The following is an 18,161-nucleotide window of genomic DNA, read 5'->3' on the forward strand; positions in this document are numbered from 1 at the left end:
TTACCCACGCTGGTCATGTGCTATGGCAAAAGGTCCATTGCCCAACATGTCACCGAGAATATGTTATTTATTTTAAGGCCACAGTGTTTTTAAATTTGGAGCTTTCGTGACTGCAGGAATTACTCTTTGGTTCTTTCGGTAAAGTCACGTATAAAGATAAAATAATAAATTAAATAATCGCATACGACGGTTCGATTGCAACACAAGCAATCATCATCAGGTATAAATGAAATGGCAACAAAAATCTAACCAGAAAACTATAGACAGACATATAAGCAGACAGATATCACCAAGATACATAGAGAGAGAGTAACACATAGGCACAGAGAGGGAGATCGTCGCTGTGGCGAGGCCTTAAATAGACAGGGGGGCGGAGGCCTCGCCACAGAGACGATCTCCCTCTCTGTGCCTATGTGTTACTCTCTCTCTATGTATCTTGGTGATATCTGTCTGCTTATATGTCTGTCTATAGTTTTCTGGTTAGATTTTTGTTGCTATTTCATTCATACCTGATGATGATTGCTTGTGTTGCAATCGAAACGTCGTAGTATGCAATTATTTAATTTATTATTTTATCTTTATACGTGACTTTATCCGAAAGAACCAAAGAGTAGGGCCACAGTGTTATTGATATATTTCGATCAGTGCAGGTTGGTAATGTACTTGTAAACAAAACTCACGTAAGCGCATTGCCGTCACACCCGTGTCTTGGCGAATGATGCAAGTAATTCTGAACTCAGGGTTCCCCACCAAAATGATTCCTAAGAGCCCTGTGACCTCGCTTCTGTGCACCAGTCGAGTTTTACATTGTTATTCTTGGTTCTTTCGGTAAAGTCACGTAGAAGGGAAACAATCAAATAATACAAATATAAAGCAATACAATTCTCACGACGTTTCAACTGCAACACAAGCAATCATCATCAGGTGTGAAAAACACGGCAAGAACATTTGAAACAAAACGCCACTTTATTATTTTATTGTTTCCCTTCTACGTGACTTTACCGAAAGAACCAAGAATATGAATCCCTGCAGTCATGAAAGCTTTAAATCAAAATTTTACATTGTTCTCTATAAAATTAGTAAGACATGCTCATTTAACCTACTTACTTCACAAGGGATTACAATCCCTCAGAGCGTTTTTAAGGTCTTATAAACTAGGTGTAGCTTTCACTGAAATTACATATATTTTACATTAATGTCTGATTACTTGTTATACTATATTTATTATTATATTAATTAAACATAAACATGCGAGTGAAAATCACATTAGATAAACAGTAGTCTGACTCAGGAATGTATTATTCAGCAAGTCACTGCAGTTGATTTCAACGAAATCCACAACTTCACCTCCGTTTACATTCTAAGTTGAGAAGCAGCAATGAAGCTCTGAATGTTTAATGGAAACTATCAAAATAAGACAAAAAACAAGAGTTACTTTTTTTCCGTAATCAGTTGAAATATCAACCCACATTTGATGTAAGTATTTTACGAGAATTGATTTTGTATTCTGTGAGCGAGTTTAAACAAATTAAGTAATGCTGAATAGAGTGATTGAACATATGCCAATCATGATGGACACTAAGGTCTATTGACTAAAAACTAAACTGGTGGGCCAGTTCAATAAATTAGCTTTTATCTCTACTGCAAATACACGTTAAAATTGTGGCCCCTTTATCACAAGCACAACCGCGAAAGCCTAGGCAGTAGTACAAGTCTTACCTCTATGCTCCAGAAGAAAACTGGAGCACATGTATGTGCTGATTCCTGTTCAACACAGCCAGCATTCATACTCTTTGGTTTTTTCGGTAAAGTCACGTAGGTAAAAAAAGGAAAATAAATTAAATAACGACGTTTCGGAGGCAACACAAGCTTCCGTCTTCAGGTGGAACCTACGTGACTTTACCGAAAAAACCAACGAGTATGGACCCTTGCAGTCACGATAACTTCAAATCTAGAATTAACAGCCAGCATTACAAAAACCTCAATTCATTACAAAACTAAATCCAATCATCCCCGGACCTTAAACAACACGCACACGTTAATACACCGCGATGCCCCAGTCCTTAACTCACCTTGAAGACAAACATCTCGCCACGGAGAATCGCCACGGTATCGAACCTCCCCTCGCAGATGTCGGGGGTGGTGCCGGGCGGCGGTGGCGGTCGATCCACGCCGAGGTCGGGGCTGCGTGGAGGCTTGGGCACCTTGTCGACGCGGCGCGGGGTCTCGGGCCGCCGGGGAGGAGGTGGAGTCGGAAGGGGTCGCGAGGGGACCTTGTCCTGCTCAGCGGGGCCTGCCAGGGGACACAGACAGGAGATCGTGGATTCGAGCCCGATCCTGACGCCTGTTGTATATTTGAAGTTTGCGTGTCTCTCTCTCTCTCCCCATGCTCGCGTGGATTTTTCTCCGGGTCGTCCAGTTTTTACTTCCACATTTAGAAACATGCGTTTAGAGTATTTTGCCACATGAGGAGCCATTTCGTTGAGCTATCATTTGTTGCCAGATTGCTTCTGAAAAAGAGCGATGTAGCTCAGTGGGCCTTACCTGGTAAAATTAAAATAGAAGTTTTCGTATCTAGTGCTGCCGTGGTGTAATGTTTAGCCCACTGGACGTATCCAGAGGTCACTGGATCCATTCCACCTCTCGGCGTGGTGGTTTAAACAATGGCCAAGTTTCTGAAATCCACACCACCCCCTTTCCCCGCCTTTATCCACGCAGCTACCAGCCTGTCGACCGGCTGGCTTTTGTGTTGTAGTGTAACGTGTGGGTACCCACCACCTCCTCCACGATGTCTGGCCAGTGTGAAAGAGTAGGCCAAAATACTCCTTAGAGGGGTTCTCTAACACTGGTCAACAAAAAAAAAACATTTTTTTCTGGCCTGGACTTTTGCAGCTGTTTTAGACTAATTTCAGGGTGCTGATTCCAAATCTGATCTCAGATTTGCTCTATCACATCATTTTTATGCTATCGGCATACCCCATTTTCATTGATTTTACCCAAAATTAACTCTGTCACTTATGATTGCAAGTTGTTGCGAGTCAGTGACTGCTTTAGTGTTAAAATATGGTGCTGTATTTTTAGGATAGTGTGCTTATAATATCATTTTATGTAGATATCCACATTTATTTAATATTTTTCTTCCGCAGTTTTTATTGAAAATGCAATATTTGATATCTCAAAAACCTGATGTGATAGACAAAAACTGATGCCAGATTTGGAATCAGCACCCCAAAATTACCTTGAAACCGTTGGAATACCTTATGCCAGAAAAAGTGTGTTGACCAGTGTAATAGCTCCATTCTAGCAGAGGTCTTTCCAGGATTGCTCATAGGCTCTTATTAAGGCCTGAATATCACATGTGCTGTTGGTGAGGCCAGCGCTGTCTGTACTTATTTCGGGCTGAGTGAACCTGAAGGGAAGCCCACTCCAGGTATAACTAATTCCAGTAATGAGTACAATATATTTTGAAGAAGCTAATTCAAGTTTCCAAATATCTGCAGATGCTACGAAATTACTATAAAGTATAAAAAACTGGTATCTAAAATGTAAACTATCCTATTATGCAAATTATATATATTATTAAAAATATTTGACAGTTCTGGTAGAACATTGCTTGGTGTATGCTCATTTATTATTTCATGAGAAGCTCGTTATAACATTGTCCCTTCTTCTTTGTAATAAATCCACGTTTTAAAAAAACACATGTGTCGCTTAATATCCTGGTTTTGACCACTATGGTCAAGCTCTGTATATGTCCACGTTCATGTCACTTATGTAAAAAAAACTGTTCTGTATTTCCAAGCAAAATTTTGCAGAAGAAAAAAAAATACTTGAAGGCAACATGGGAATTGGATCTTAAAACTTTGGCAGAAAAGTATATTCAACTTCCAAATTTGTATATGAAAGTTGGAATGAACATATTTTTAAGTACATGAAAGGTATCATTGTATCAACTGTTTTAATATGGAAGGCAACGGGTAGTAAAAGTTAGGAATATTTTTTTTTCGGGTGGGAAGGGAAGGTAAGGTAACGGAGGGGCTATGCACATGGTCACGTAACAGAAATTTAATGAGACAGCCAAATGAGTCAGTGCAGCTTTTCCATGTCAGATGTGGCCAAAGGATTGAATGTACATTTCGTGGAAACGCAAGCAATCATTCAATTATCCCGAAATGACCACGCCCATTGCAGCGGTGCTCTGGAAACTCCTGTCCGGTTCATTTGGAGCTAAGCAAGGAGTTCCACTGTGCAGGCACCGCGAAGACTGGTCGACTCAGAATAAGCCGTTCATTCTGACGGGAAGCTACACAAGAAATGCACAATGTTCCTAGATGTTAGCGCCACTGGTGTGCGCTGTGGCTTATTTGCTGGCTGAGTGTATACGTTCAGCTGGCATGTTACGTAAAGCACAAGGCAACACAAAAGAGGCCATACTGTGCAAATAATGACCGTGCAAGCCAGCGTTAGCTCTCAATAACCAGGGCCCTCAAGCTACACATAGTCGTTCTTTATATTTTTTGTACCCAATTGTAAGGTATGCATAAAGTGTCATTACATTTTTTTGTGAGAAAAAAAAGAAATAAATTTGAAAGTCACATTAGTGCACGTATTGTCAATGGTAAAGGCGCAGCCCTGCAAATGCCTGCTCGCCCCACTGCTCGTACAAGAGCCTCCACTCGCGCCAACTCGAGAGGGCCTTACTCATATTCTTACTCTTTGGTTCTTTCGGTAAAGTCACGTAGGTATAAAATAAAATAAATCACGACGTTTTGGGCGCAACACAAGCGCCCATCTTCGGGTGGGAAAGCATGGTCTGCTGCTGAGGCAGACTGTTCAAATCAAGATCGAGAGGGCCTCTTCAGGGGCCTACTCTTCGACGCTGGTCAGTTCGTCTCGGAAGAGGTAGGAGTCTGCACAAGATATCGCACTGCCTGTGACCAATCGACTGTCAAACTACTATATATGCATAGTACAGCTTTATATTTTAGTTTGCCAATTATTAGGTGCTAACATAGAGTATTACTTTTTTCGTAACTAAAACACCTAACTGTTGTATAATTTTACGCATCATCGATACCGCTATAATAACATTGTTTATCAATTTTTATGTGCGTGTGTGTGTGAAGTGTATTACTTTTACGTAAATAAACACTGCAGGCGTCGCTAAATTTTATTTTAGACACCATTAAGCCAAAGGGGAATAGAACTACCGTTGGTGGGATTTTTTTTTGGAATGGAACTGTCATATTAAAACCTCTTTGTCAAAAAATAAACACTTTGGGAGCATTTATAAAAATGACGACTGAAATAAAGCACGCCGGAGGGCCCTTTACAAATGAGGTGATAAACAAACCCAAGCACAATTAATACTCGAGAGCCAACAAACACTGCACCCAGTGGGACACGTGCACATTCAGTTGGGAAAGCAGAAATATAAAAAACAACCAGACACACTTTAACTTTTACAACACAGCAAAAACAACAAATACACAACTAACAAAACACAACAACAAAAGAAGAGCCAATCACGTCTAAACCACCCACCAAAGCAAAACAGATCAACAGAAACAAAACAAATGTATGGTTGCTTCAGTGAAGCATTATTGGTAATAAATCAAATAAATCAACTTCCAGCCAATGGACCAATTGGCTTGAAATCTTTTTAGTCGTTGTGTTCGGCGAAATAGTTTAGTAATTAAACAGGGAGACAGATAACGGTGGACCCAATGCATCGATTCATTAATGAATATCGACTCTTGAGATCATGATACGTACATTGTAAAAGTCAAGAATATTTGTATTTGTATATTTTGCACGTGAAAGGGTTCAACCGACCTCTGTGGCCACTGGAGGCCGTAACATTGTTCACAGGACTTGAGCGTATCTGATGAGAGTGAAAATTTAGATATATTTTTAGCTATCCGAGTTAAAATTTGCCAAATTCAGTCCCCGAACCAACTTTAATGATGTTTTTATTGTGCAGAGTAATTTGTGACTGGGCCTGATGCCATGAACTCACTTACACTTTGAGAACTCAGGTTTAATCACAGTCCCCACTGAAATAAGAGAGAGAAATAGAGAACACAACATTGTATTTGAAAGCCTCTACATGTCTTCCACCTAGGCCTCGGCAAGGTAAAGGTAAAAACAACGAGCCTACCTTTACCCTACCACAATACAATCACTCTACCCTTACCTTTAACCCTTTAGCAAGGTAAGGTAAAAGGTCAAAAGCAACGCACCTACCTTTACCCTACCTTTTTACCCTTACCCCGTACAAATGACCCGATTACAGGGTAATTACTGGGGTACTACTACACATGAACAAGGTTTATAACAGGCAAATGCTAGGAAGAGTGCTTTATTCATATAGAATATACTCTTGATGATTCCAATTTTAAATGGAGGCCACGGACTGTACCATGGAGCTTGTAGCGAGCGGTAAACAAGGCATTAACCGGGTAATACTTCGCGCTACCTTTACCCTACCCTTTACCTTACCCCTTGTTATGTCAACACCTTTACCCTTTTACCCGGTAATAAGGGTAAATTACCTGACCTTGCTGAGGCCTACTTCCACCGATCTCAAATACACTTATTCAACATTTTAAGAGCCTCCTTTGTAACATATTGAGCCACTGCTCTCACGATTCAATCATCTGTCGAGAAGAATGTCAGAGGTTCAGTAGTTTTTAGTTTGTTGCCCCGCACCTCTGATTAGCGCGCTTGGCTACGTACGAAGTTCAACATAAATGCATACAGAAATCAGTGGGCTGCATTTAAGTGGATCCCTTGTATTTTGCACAGTCCAACTAAGGTTACCACCTGTCCTGGTTTTCCCAGGACCATTATCTTTGAAGTAGCTGTCCTAAGCAAATGTCTTCTCAGGACATGAAATCGATAGATATTAAAAGTAAAAAATTTCATCAGTTGACAACGGACGTACATGTAGCTCTCTGCTCTTCTGGTATTGCGAAAAAATATTCTTGACGTGATATGTACAGTTTTTTTTTTGTTTTACCTCAGAAGGAGCAACCCTCAGCCCTAAGCTGTATACATCCATGTATCAGCCATGGCAGCATCATGGTCAAAATTTGCCAAATCTGTAGAATTACCTGCACATTGCTCTATTTGGAGAACACAGAGCAATCACCCCCCTCCCCATGCCTCTTGTGAAACTACTGCAAACTATGCGTGTGAAACCCAGATCCTTCTCCGATAGCCTCACCGCTATAGGAATGGCATGAATATCAAATCATGAACAACGATTCGATGATGGCAGGCTGTCTCGCGGCGGTTGACGGCAGCTCACCGTATATCTGCTGGATTCCCTGCAGGTCATCGCGGGGCAGGACAAAGTTTTCTGTGTCCATGTACTGGTAAAAGGGCGCCATGATGGCTGCGGGGTCGTTGGAGTGCTCCAGGCCCAGCGCGTGGCCCAGTTCGTGGATGGCGACGAGGAACAGGTCGTTACCTGGGAGAGAGCAACAGGCATGTTTTTGTTTCTCGTCATCACAGCTGTTGAGCATGGGCCAAAAATGATCATGTCGAGTTTTTTGTCGGTGTTCTAGCGCTACGGTCAATGACAACATAAATCATGCCCCAAATATGTAATGCATTACAAAAAATAATAATAACAATCATCATCATCGTCCATGATCTATTATTCACTGCTGGATGAAGGCCTCCCCAAGCTGCCGCCATCTCTCACGGTCCCTGCAATGTCGCAATCCACCCCAGCTCCTGCCGCACTTGCCGATCCCATCGCTCCATCTCCCACAGTGGAACGCCCTCTCGGTCGCATCCTCTCCTCCTTTGGCTGTCACTCCGACGTCAGTTTAGACCACGTGGCTCACAATTTCTTTCATAGCGACTATGAGTGGGGATGATGATTTGTTCAGGGCGAACATACGACTTTTCGCATGTGTGTGATGTTGTACTCAGGCCGCACGTAGCCATTCGTCATGGACCTGCAATGTATAAATACACTTAGAACCTCTCCATGAGCCTCGCTTCATCGCTCCATCTCCTTCGGGGAATGTAGTCTCAGGAATGATACCATTAATATGAATATTGAAAATTTTTAGTGAAAATGTGAACTACTCATGGCAAGTGCAATCAATTGGTGTAGCTGCCGAGGACCAACGTGCCCATTAGATGCCTATTATACACATGGTAATGTACGTACCATCGCTGAATTGCAAGTATATTAAAAAAAACATATGTATTCAATTAGCACACATTCTGTGTACAGAAGAAGATCATGAATTGCCACTTAAATGTTATCTTTTGTCAATTAATACTGAATATCATCAAAAGAGAATGCCCATTGGACTATGGGTACAGCGAAGGCACATTGTTGATACTACAAAGAAAGCTATGTAATTTGCTTCTCAGTTGAGATGCTTCTTATCATTACTTTGAAGGATGACAGGGGCCTTTTCCTCTTGGGAAAAACAATCTAATCCAATAAGATGACACAGACGGGCTAAAGACAATACACGTTTTGCCTGGGAAGGTTAACTGTGGATGTATGTGTGTCAGTTATTATTTTTACTAATCAGCTTGAGGCAGATGTTCCGCGACCAAATAAGGCTTTACCAGGGTTTTATGGAATTAAACGCTGTGCTAGAGACCACTTCCATGGCTAAATCAGCCAAACTTCAAATTTACTTTGTCTAAAAGGTAAAGGTTCAGCCCTATAATGATTTGCTTACACCACTTTTTGCAGAAGGGCCTCAACTAGAAAGAGCTCTTAGAGTCCCCTCTTAGGGTATTCGCCTCCTTTTCAACAACTGCTACCATTGTGTATTGCTATGCAATCACGTACCTGCAAGTCGGTGTGAACAAAAACATTCAAAATCCATAATGCTATTTTTAACAAAATAATTATTTTCACAGGTGGGTCTCGGCAGCACTCCGTTCACCACTGCTCAGCACAATATGTGGGCTAGTTTTAGCTAACAAAATAAAAGCAGCTCTGCAGTCACCACATCTGCAGACTGTGGGGGTAGGAAAGCGAGCCTCTCTTTGAGTCTGGGCTTAAGTTTCCGGCCTTCCACTAATTACAACTCCCCAGCGACCACCACACCCCTCCAGATATCACTAAAGCTTCACTGCAAATAAATAAGCCTTGGGCATTAGACGAGCCGAAGAGCTGGAGAGATGATATCTGCTCGTGCGCAGGTACGATGTTGATTATTGCATTGGAGAACCGCGAGAGATGACGGAGACTTGGAGAGACCCTCTCCCAGCAGTGGATTCAAGACGATTGATGATGTATGCATGTTGAAACGTCGTACTCAGTTTGTAAATGGTGTGGCTTGGCTCTCCAACACACCGGTGTGCTGTACTAGTAACGAACTGGCACGTTCTGTTTATGTGACAAACCTTATTAGTTGGCTGTGTCAGGCGGTGGTGGGTTTAACAACACATTTATAAATTTCGATTTAAAGCTTTCGTGACTGCAGGGATTCATCTTCTTGGTTCTATCGACAGACCTGGTCTTCAACTTGCGTTGTGGCCGAAACGTCATGAGAATTATTTTATGTTTTATTTGTATTATTTTATTATTTCCCTTCTACGTGACTTTACCGAAAGAACCAAGAAGAAAAACACATTTATATATTTACACGATTTAACCCAAAAAAACCTCTGTTATGAATGTTGAACTTCTTTCGCACCGTATGTAGCAAACCGTGCGAATCAGAGGCGATGATGATGATGATGATGGTGCCAACGACCATGAGCGAAACGAGCATCGTCAATAGGCTCGGCGACAGCTATCGTAACGTTTGCTGGACCGAGGCGCCAAGTGAATGCTCCCTGCCTGCCCACCCACCTCCAGCGTTCCCGTTGCCCAGCGTCCAGGGCTCGTCGGCGTCGAAGTGCGTGTCCCCGCCGATGCCCGGGCCAGGGAAGTAGGCGTGCGCCAGGAAGCCGCCCTCGCCGTCGAAGGGCGAGCTGTCGCCGTGGTTGCCCGAGGCGAAGAAGATCATGATGTCGGCCTCGCGCCGGCTGCTGCGGATCTCGTGGTTGGAGACCTCCTCGAAGATGAGCGGCGTCACTTGCTGCCACACGTCGAAGGCGCGTCGCAGCGCCCGCCGCGTGTCCGCCTCGCCCACCTTGGGCGTGTAGTTCTGCACGCTGCACCCGTTCGAGTGAAGATAGCGGTTCGATATTTGACGAACGGCGATTCTTACGGCTGCCGATACGTGCTGCGAAACATGCGTCGAGTCACACGCGCAAGGATCGATGTTTGACTCGTGAAAATGATCTGTGAGTGATAGGCGAATGCAACGTCTAGGGAAGATGACTGTAAAAACGAGACAGAACATATGATAAAAAAACTGTCAAATCCTGAACGTAATTGTGGTCCTGCATCTCACCAGGTCATTAAAACATGGCAGGTGAGAGGAGGAAACGGGGGGGGGGGGCGGGGGGGTGGATGATGTTAGTGATTCGTAACAACCTTATTAAATACTATATATATAAAAAAGTCAGAAGTGGTTTTCCTTCAAATGATTATGGGCTTGGTTGGGAGGGCATAAAGGAGCGGCACCTGTGTGCTGTTTACAGCCTCGACTCAGTGGTGGAAATTCCACATTACTCTGTGCTGTATGTATGGTGAACTTCTTTCACACCATACGTAGCCAACCGTGTGATGATCGGAGGTGCGGGGGAATGACAATAATCTCAACATAAAAAGCAGTTCTGAGCAAACCATGGCGTGCATGAGTTAACTCACAAAACAACCATTGTTGGCTGACTCCACATTGGCACTCTATTGTATTGATCCCGGAGGAGTCAAAGTCTCAATCGACACCCTAACCAACAAATTGAATCCTCAATCCTCTGCTGGAGAGCCATAAACTCTACCCACAAAATAATTTGTGCAAAGTAACATCATTTTCAAAATCACATATAGGACATTAAATACTTTACCACTGCTGAGATAATAAAAAAAAAATGTTTTTATCAGCAAACGGATTGAACAGCAGCCAGCACAGCATGGGAGGAAAGAACATTGCGATTTTAACTTGATGAAAGAAGTGTACAAAATCGCATCCTAAATATGCTGTGAAATGTGACGGGGAAAACAGCCCACTTGGCATTTGGATAATTTTCCATGAACAGACATTAGATATGAGATAACCTTTAAGACTGATGATAAACGAGTGCTTGAATTGTGAGATTAAAGTTAACATTTAATCAGCGATACGTTGATGTGGTGCATGAATAATGAGAGGAATTACACCAAAAGTAAACATTTTTAAACCTGCCCTACACGGGGGGGCAAGATCTGGAATGAAAACTGAGCGAGCGCGTGTGGCTCCCAAAAAAGGGACCCCTCCCCCTCAACTCCCCGCGCTCAAGCTGGGCGCTTCGCGGATCACCGCCCTCGATGATACGGACATGAAGTCTACCCAGGAGGCACGGCTACGGGCAACGGGTCACGACACCTGGAGGAACATTCGATACAGCGCACGGGTGGCTTTGCGACGACTAACTCCGACTACGTGGGGAGCACTTTCGACGTGATTATTTCGATTATTTGGCTGCTGTAAACGTCCACATGATAAGCCACTTTGTTGGGCTATCAATTGTGGCCTGGTCACTTCTGAAAAATAAATGAATAGCTCAGTGGGCTTTACCTGGTAATATAAAAAAGGTTATATTTGCATATATATTTATGTTTTTAAGCGATTTCTTTACCTTTCCTATACTTTGCACTCCTATCGTGTTTGTACTGTTTGTTGTTGTAACGTTCTGACCCGCCCCTACTGGTCACCTGTGGAAAAGAGTTTATAGCTCAACGGATTCCTTGCAGTATAAATAAATATTCTGATTCTGACTGTACTTTCTATTAAAAATAAACAATAAACACTTTGTCTGGGTCAGCTTTTTATATCCTCTCTCGAAGTGTTTGACTGCCACTCACGTGCATGCGTAGAGGTATAATGAAGTCACATTATCATTACCAATTAAACATGAGCAAACAAAATGCCAAACACGGTTTTCTCAGTAGTGTCAGATGAGGTATTTCAATGTGTTGCATGAATGTCTCTCCGACTGCACCAGCAACCACCACAGAAATATCTATATGGGTGAACACTCCATCGTCGAGTATCATTAATTCTTAAACGACCGATACATGCATCGAATTGACTGTTGTAAGAATCGATGCTTTTCATTTCGTACCACGAGAGGTTGTTACACGTTCACCAAAAATGTGAAATAATATAATTGATGCCTGAATCAAATCGCAACCATCCATCGAGACAATTAATTGAACTCTCAGTGCCTAATCGAGTGGCAGGCTGTACATTATTGCATACTTTAGTCACAATCTATAATATCTTGAATTTTTTTTTATAAGAATATTCGTTTGCTGTTTAAATTATTTTCACGTCACTGCTCAACATCTAGGTCAGTGGTCGGAAAACAAAATAACAAGAGCCATTTTTTTTTGTTCGAATTGGGCAAAAAAAATATCCTTCGGGTCTTTCAGTAAAGTCACGTAGATAGGTAAAAAAATTAAAATTAATAAAAGTAAAATAAAAATAAAATAAAAATCACGACGTTTCGGAGGCAACACAAGCTTCCGTCTTCAGGTGGAACCGTCACAGCACGATAGCTCACTTGATACAGCTATCGTGCTGTGACGGTTCCACCTGAAGACGGAAGCTTGTGTTGCCTCCGAAACGTCGTGATTTTTATTTTATTTTTATTTTACTTTTATTAATTTTTTTTTACCTACGTGACTTACCGAAAAAACCTAAGAATATGAATCCTTGCAGTCACGAAAGCTTCAAATCTAGAATCACGTAGATAGGTTCAAAGAAAAGAACAAAAAATAACAATAATAAAATAATAATAAAAAATAAACTCAAATATTTCAAGAGCCGCAATGCGCGTGAACAACGTCACAAATCAGTTCCTGAAAGAGCGGCATGCGGCTCGGGAGCCGCAGGTTGCCGAGCCCCGATCCTCGGCAATCGCAAAAATAGGGCAGTAGCACAGCAAGGTCACCGAGTGCAGCTACCGTGCATTTACAGGGGTGAATTCTAGACAACAAGCCACGCTCTAAACATCGCCGCTGGAAGAAAAAGGTAGAAAGGGATGGTGCAATAACGACACAAATCAATCCATTATTAGAAGCTGTGATTTGGCATCATGCCCTGGCAAAGCCTCCTGTCCTGTACAGTTTTGCCACGAAAGCGCCGACCGCTCACATGGCTAAAACAACTGAAAAATATTTTCCAGATATTTATTTTCATTTAAACCTCGTACTTTGCCTGGCATTATTCAACCGGAATTCGTGCCCTAGGCATGTGTGCAGAAGTGCAAGAAAAGTGGCAACGTTTTCAGTGAAAAGGACAGAAAATTAGATAAAATAGGGAATAACAAACAACACTGAACAAAATAGTTCATAACTGCTGCCCTGCAACAAATCGCTTGCTCATGCCACTGCTGGCGGAAGATGGATCCCTAGAGAGACATTTTTGAGGGTATGTTGCTTATTCCATCCTGACTAGATGGATTTGAAGGAGATTGGAGAGATTGGAACTCCCGCACTTAACCCTCACCGCACAAGACCTGTCGATCGACTAACTTACACTCGGTTCATATTTTTCACAACATCCTACTCCATATAAAACCACCAGCATTCTACTGACAAGCAGAACGTCATTTGGAAGCTCTTCAACAATGTATAAATCTACCGGTATGTCCTTGCTCTTTCGCACGAGAAAATAAAGTGATTTCTCAAAACACTACGTGTGAAAGATGAGTTTGTAGAGCAGGTGTGATCTATGCTAGCAGTGTGCTTCACTGGTATTGCAGGCACATGATTAGGTGCAGATGCAGAGTATCCTTGATCATTATTAACAGTCAGACAAAACCTGTTCTTCAGAGTGGATATTCTCAGATGCACTAGATAAAACCACACTGACACACATCACACATTGCTACATGTCCAATTTTTGATATAGCACTTCACAAAAACTGAAAAGTTGCGTAAATAATCATGGAGCGATGCACGCTGGTATTTACATTGAGGGACATAAAGGGGAATGCATATGAGAGCACACACGCAGGCTAATGACACCATTAGTGACTTGGAGAGGACGATTCACGATAATGGACCGTGGCCGATGATCAGGGATAATGACAGTGGCAGCCAAGAGATAAAACGCGTCTGAGAGGACATCCACCACGGGAATCCCAGTTGGTTAGATCCGGTGCGAGTTGGATTATCACACGGGCCGTGAAGAGATCACCGCAGGCCTGTGAGAGACGGCAAAAACTTGGGAAGGCCTTTGTCCAGCAGTGGACTGAGGATGGCTGAAGTTGATGACCTGATGACTCTCATCACCCACTCTCATGCCAACCATGGGGATTGTGAGAGAGAACCTTAATCAGCCTTGCACGCCTCTAGAAAGGTCATCTTAGGACTGAGACACACTCACTATATTGTTCATTATGACCTAGGAATGGGACAAAATATATTTTAATTCATCAAATCACAACACCGTCATGCGACATGATTATAGGCTACAGCCACAAATTTAGAAGCAGCCCACAGCTAAAATCCAATGCTATCCCCGCTCTGACCGAACACAGGATGGTGGCGGCGCAGTACCTGTAGGTGATGTGCTTCTGCTGCCACCGTTGCCCAGTGAGGGCGTAGCGCTTGCGCCGCAAGCCGGCCTGCAGGCCCTGGTCGATCCGATCGGGAACGCCGCAGCGAGGCCTCTTCATCCACCTGCGGTCAGTCCGCCACGAGAAAAAAGACGAACAAAAACTAAAAACCACAAGCAAGTGCGTTGCTCAGCCACTGGGGCCTTCCCACTTGGGTTGCCACCTTTTCCTGGTTTTCCCAGAGTCTCCCATTTTTTGAGGTAGCTGTCCTGGCTGATCTGCAAGCCTTACCCGGACATTAAAAGTCTCGGTTTTCGTCATATGCATAAGGATAATAATAGTGATACATTGCTCATTGCGTTTACATGAAGTTCCCCCCTCTTCTGGTATTTTGAGATACTCTTCTTTCCGATGGTACGTACCAATCTTCTTTTTGTACCTCAGAGGGGGCAAACCTAATGCCCACACAGCCCAGACTCTGCAGTGGCCATATTGGAATGTGTACCATGCCAGAGCCACTATCAAAATTAACGTCAATTCTTTACCATGGAAAAAAACTTCCACTGAAATAACCTCAATCTAAATTCAAGTAAAATGTCAGCCTCGCAAGAATTTAGAAAGTTTAGCTTTGATATCCGACTGAGACACGCATTCTACTGTTCATTATTGTTCCTGGAATGTCATTTTTTTGTTTTATTGAATTTAACAAATCAAGATAAACGATCTTGATCTTGATTTGATATTTATTTGAATTTATCAAATCACAACACCTTTATTGGATACTGGATTATGATACACATGGGAAAATATTGCCACATCAGTAGAAGCAGCCCACAGCTAAATATTCATCCAATGTACACTCCTGCAAAGCACAGCTGCTATCATTACTATCGGTATTGCTGTAATCGTGAATAAATCCTCATTGATTTAACTATGATTCTTATCCTGGCCACCCAAAAATACAGACTGCTCGATGCGCAAACTACAGCCAGCACTTTACATTATCACCAACCCCAAAGGTTGGTGGAAGGGGGAGCGATCAGGATGCCCAACGGTTTCATATTAAGAGGATGTCATTTCACTTCCGGAGCATAGGTCGTACGCAGACATACGGCAAATGTCCACGTGCCATCGTGTGCGGCGAGAATGCACTGTCGCAAATTAAACTCGAGGTGCACGCAAGTGTGTGCGTCATACCTGTCAACATGGCTCTTTTTCAGCAGGAGGTGTGACCCGGTCTGGATGTTACAGTGAATGAGCCCATTCTGGTATGCACAGGTGCATTAAAACAGTGGCTATTATATTCCACGGCCGAACAAACAGCTCAAATTGGAAATGCACGAATGTGATTTGTAGCTTAGAATGTACGTATGCATACCAGATTGTTCTCACGGAAAAGTTAGGGCCTCTCTTTCCGTGACTCGGTGAGCACCTCCATTGTGAATCTGAAGCCATGTTGGCAGCTATGATGAGCAATGAATTGCGTCAAGAATGTAAAACCCACCCCAAACTGGAAGCAACACAGACTTACAGCATTTCCTCAAAACAAGTAGAGGCGCAAGTAAATGTACGCACTTTTAACACCATTGCCTATGCCTATAGTGAAGACCAACGGTATCGGGTCTTGAGACAACTCTTAGCATCGATTCTAAAAAAGTCAGTAAAGCTGTCTTATTTTTAACTAAAGTAAAAAGGAAACCACAATATTGGTCATTGGTATCATTAACAAGCGGGAAAGAAATATTAATTGTAAAAGTCACAATTGTATTTTTCGATTTAAAGCTGTCGTGACTGCAGGGATTCATCTTCTTGGTTCTTTCGTTAAAGTCACGTAGAAGGGAAGTAATAAAATAATAAAAATAAAACATAATAATATAATTCTCACGACGTTTTGGCCACAACGCAAGCAGCCGTCCTTCACCTGAGGACGGCTGCTTGCGTTGTGGCCAAAACGTCGTGAGAATTATATTATTGTTTTATTTTTATTATTTTCTTACTTTCCTTCTACGTCACAATTGTATGTTTATTGTTGCAAACAATATTTTGTTAAAGTGTCGATGAGTGTGCACTGTGGGAGTTTGAAAAAAAATCTCTGTGCTGATTGAACAGACTTATTAGCCACTGTAACCCACCACGAGCTGATGGTATCAAAAATACAATTAAAGAAAATTAAATACATTGTTAAAAAAACATAAATGGTCTGGTTTACAGTGGGTACTTCAGTAAAGTAAGGGGGTTCTTCAGGCGATCCATAAAACCACCAGTTTTTAACAGTGTATGGCCTTGCATACAGTTTTAAGAATCAGCCAAACTAATCCTATGTGCTCCGACTACAAATGATTTGTTTACAAAAAATAGTTCGGATATGCTTAATAATGATGAAGGCTTGTTAGGTTTTTTTACTATTTGATGAAGTCAATAAAATTTTATCACTGCTTAAATGTAAATCAATATGTAAATTATGCATATTTCCATGTAAATGAAAAATGATGATGCTCAAAACTGGATTGTGCTAATAGCGGGGATGTGTAGCTGACAACTAGCGTTCCATTCATTACACCTCGTGTGGGATAAACAGTACGGTAATTAAAAATCGTTTTGCATTTCACTGTCTTGGGTCGAAAAATGAGAGAGATATTACACATGAGTGTGTTAACTCTGTGGTGTGTAGTAACGAGTTGCTCCCTTCACGATTAAATGAACCGTTGCCATTCAGCGTGGAACATTGATTTAATAATTTAATCAATTATTATTTTTAATAATGAATTATATATTTTTTACAATGCAGTGAATGTGGTGTGCCTTTAGTGGGCTAGATGGGTCACATGAACCCACGACATGAAAACCACTCAAGTAATTGAAAAACAACAATTCTTACACACAATTGGATACATCTATTAGCATAACAATCAATATTAATTGATCAAATGGTGCATCCCTTACTCCCCTAATATGCATCATATTTTGCTTGCCAATCTTGTTGGCTAAATGCTAGAGTTCAGTGCTGCCAATTACTTTTGACTTGCTGTATTAAAATATGACACAGGTTAACTAACCAGTGTTTTGTGGTTAACCTGCGGTCATTTTACAAAAAAGTCTGGATTATATGATGAATCCATTCAGAAATCTCACTGAGCAAGGGCATTTCTTGCGTCAAACAACAGCTGAGAAAGAGTATTCACAGTACTGTAAAGCTCTGCCAGTGGCCTTTACAAAGTTGGGATTACCCTTTCCCATATACATTTACTCTGTTATCGTTTGTCACATGACAATAATATCAAAAATATATATATTTTCAGAGCTGGAAGTTAGTCAAATTAGGTGAAAAAATGAAATTTAGTACGATGTATTTTTTCAGTAACTTGGATGAGACCATCATATCCACCGATGTATTCGCAGGCAGTGGCTGAAACATGGATTCGAACCCAGAATCTCAGCGGTGCTGGCTCAGGGCTCTGAACTCTGAGACACCTTTTGCCACCTCAACAAAAGTAATGTTGTGAAGCTTTGGTAACAAT

The 18,161-nt window shown here is 42.0% G+C and overlaps 1 protein-coding gene across 2 annotated transcripts in view; it reads right to left on the reverse strand.

Moving 5' to 3' along the window:
• LOC133350894 (matrix metalloproteinase-16-like) overlaps window positions 1-18,161 on the reverse strand; it is a 54,085-nt gene that overhangs the window by 6,949 nt on the left and 28,975 nt on the right. For both annotated transcript variants that reach the window (XM_061565726.1, XM_061565727.1), the window contains 4 exons: window positions 14,645-14,767; window positions 9,842-10,146; window positions 7,313-7,474; window positions 2,073-2,293 (listed from right to left, as the gene is read on the reverse strand). In XM_061565726.1, coding sequence (XP_061421710.1) covers window positions 2,073-2,293; window positions 7,313-7,474; window positions 9,842-10,146; window positions 14,645-14,767 — 811 coding nt within the window. The remainder of the gene's footprint in view (window positions 1-2,072; window positions 2,294-7,312; window positions 7,475-9,841; window positions 10,147-14,644; window positions 14,768-18,161) is intronic.

The sequence above is a fragment of the Lethenteron reissneri genome, chromosome 35, assembly GCF_015708825.2.
Source record: "Lethenteron reissneri isolate LAM-NWPU_2019-01 chromosome 35, ASM1570882v1, whole genome shotgun sequence".
Taxonomy (NCBI): Eukaryota; Metazoa; Chordata; class Hyperoartia; order Petromyzontiformes; family Petromyzontidae; genus Lethenteron; species Lethenteron reissneri.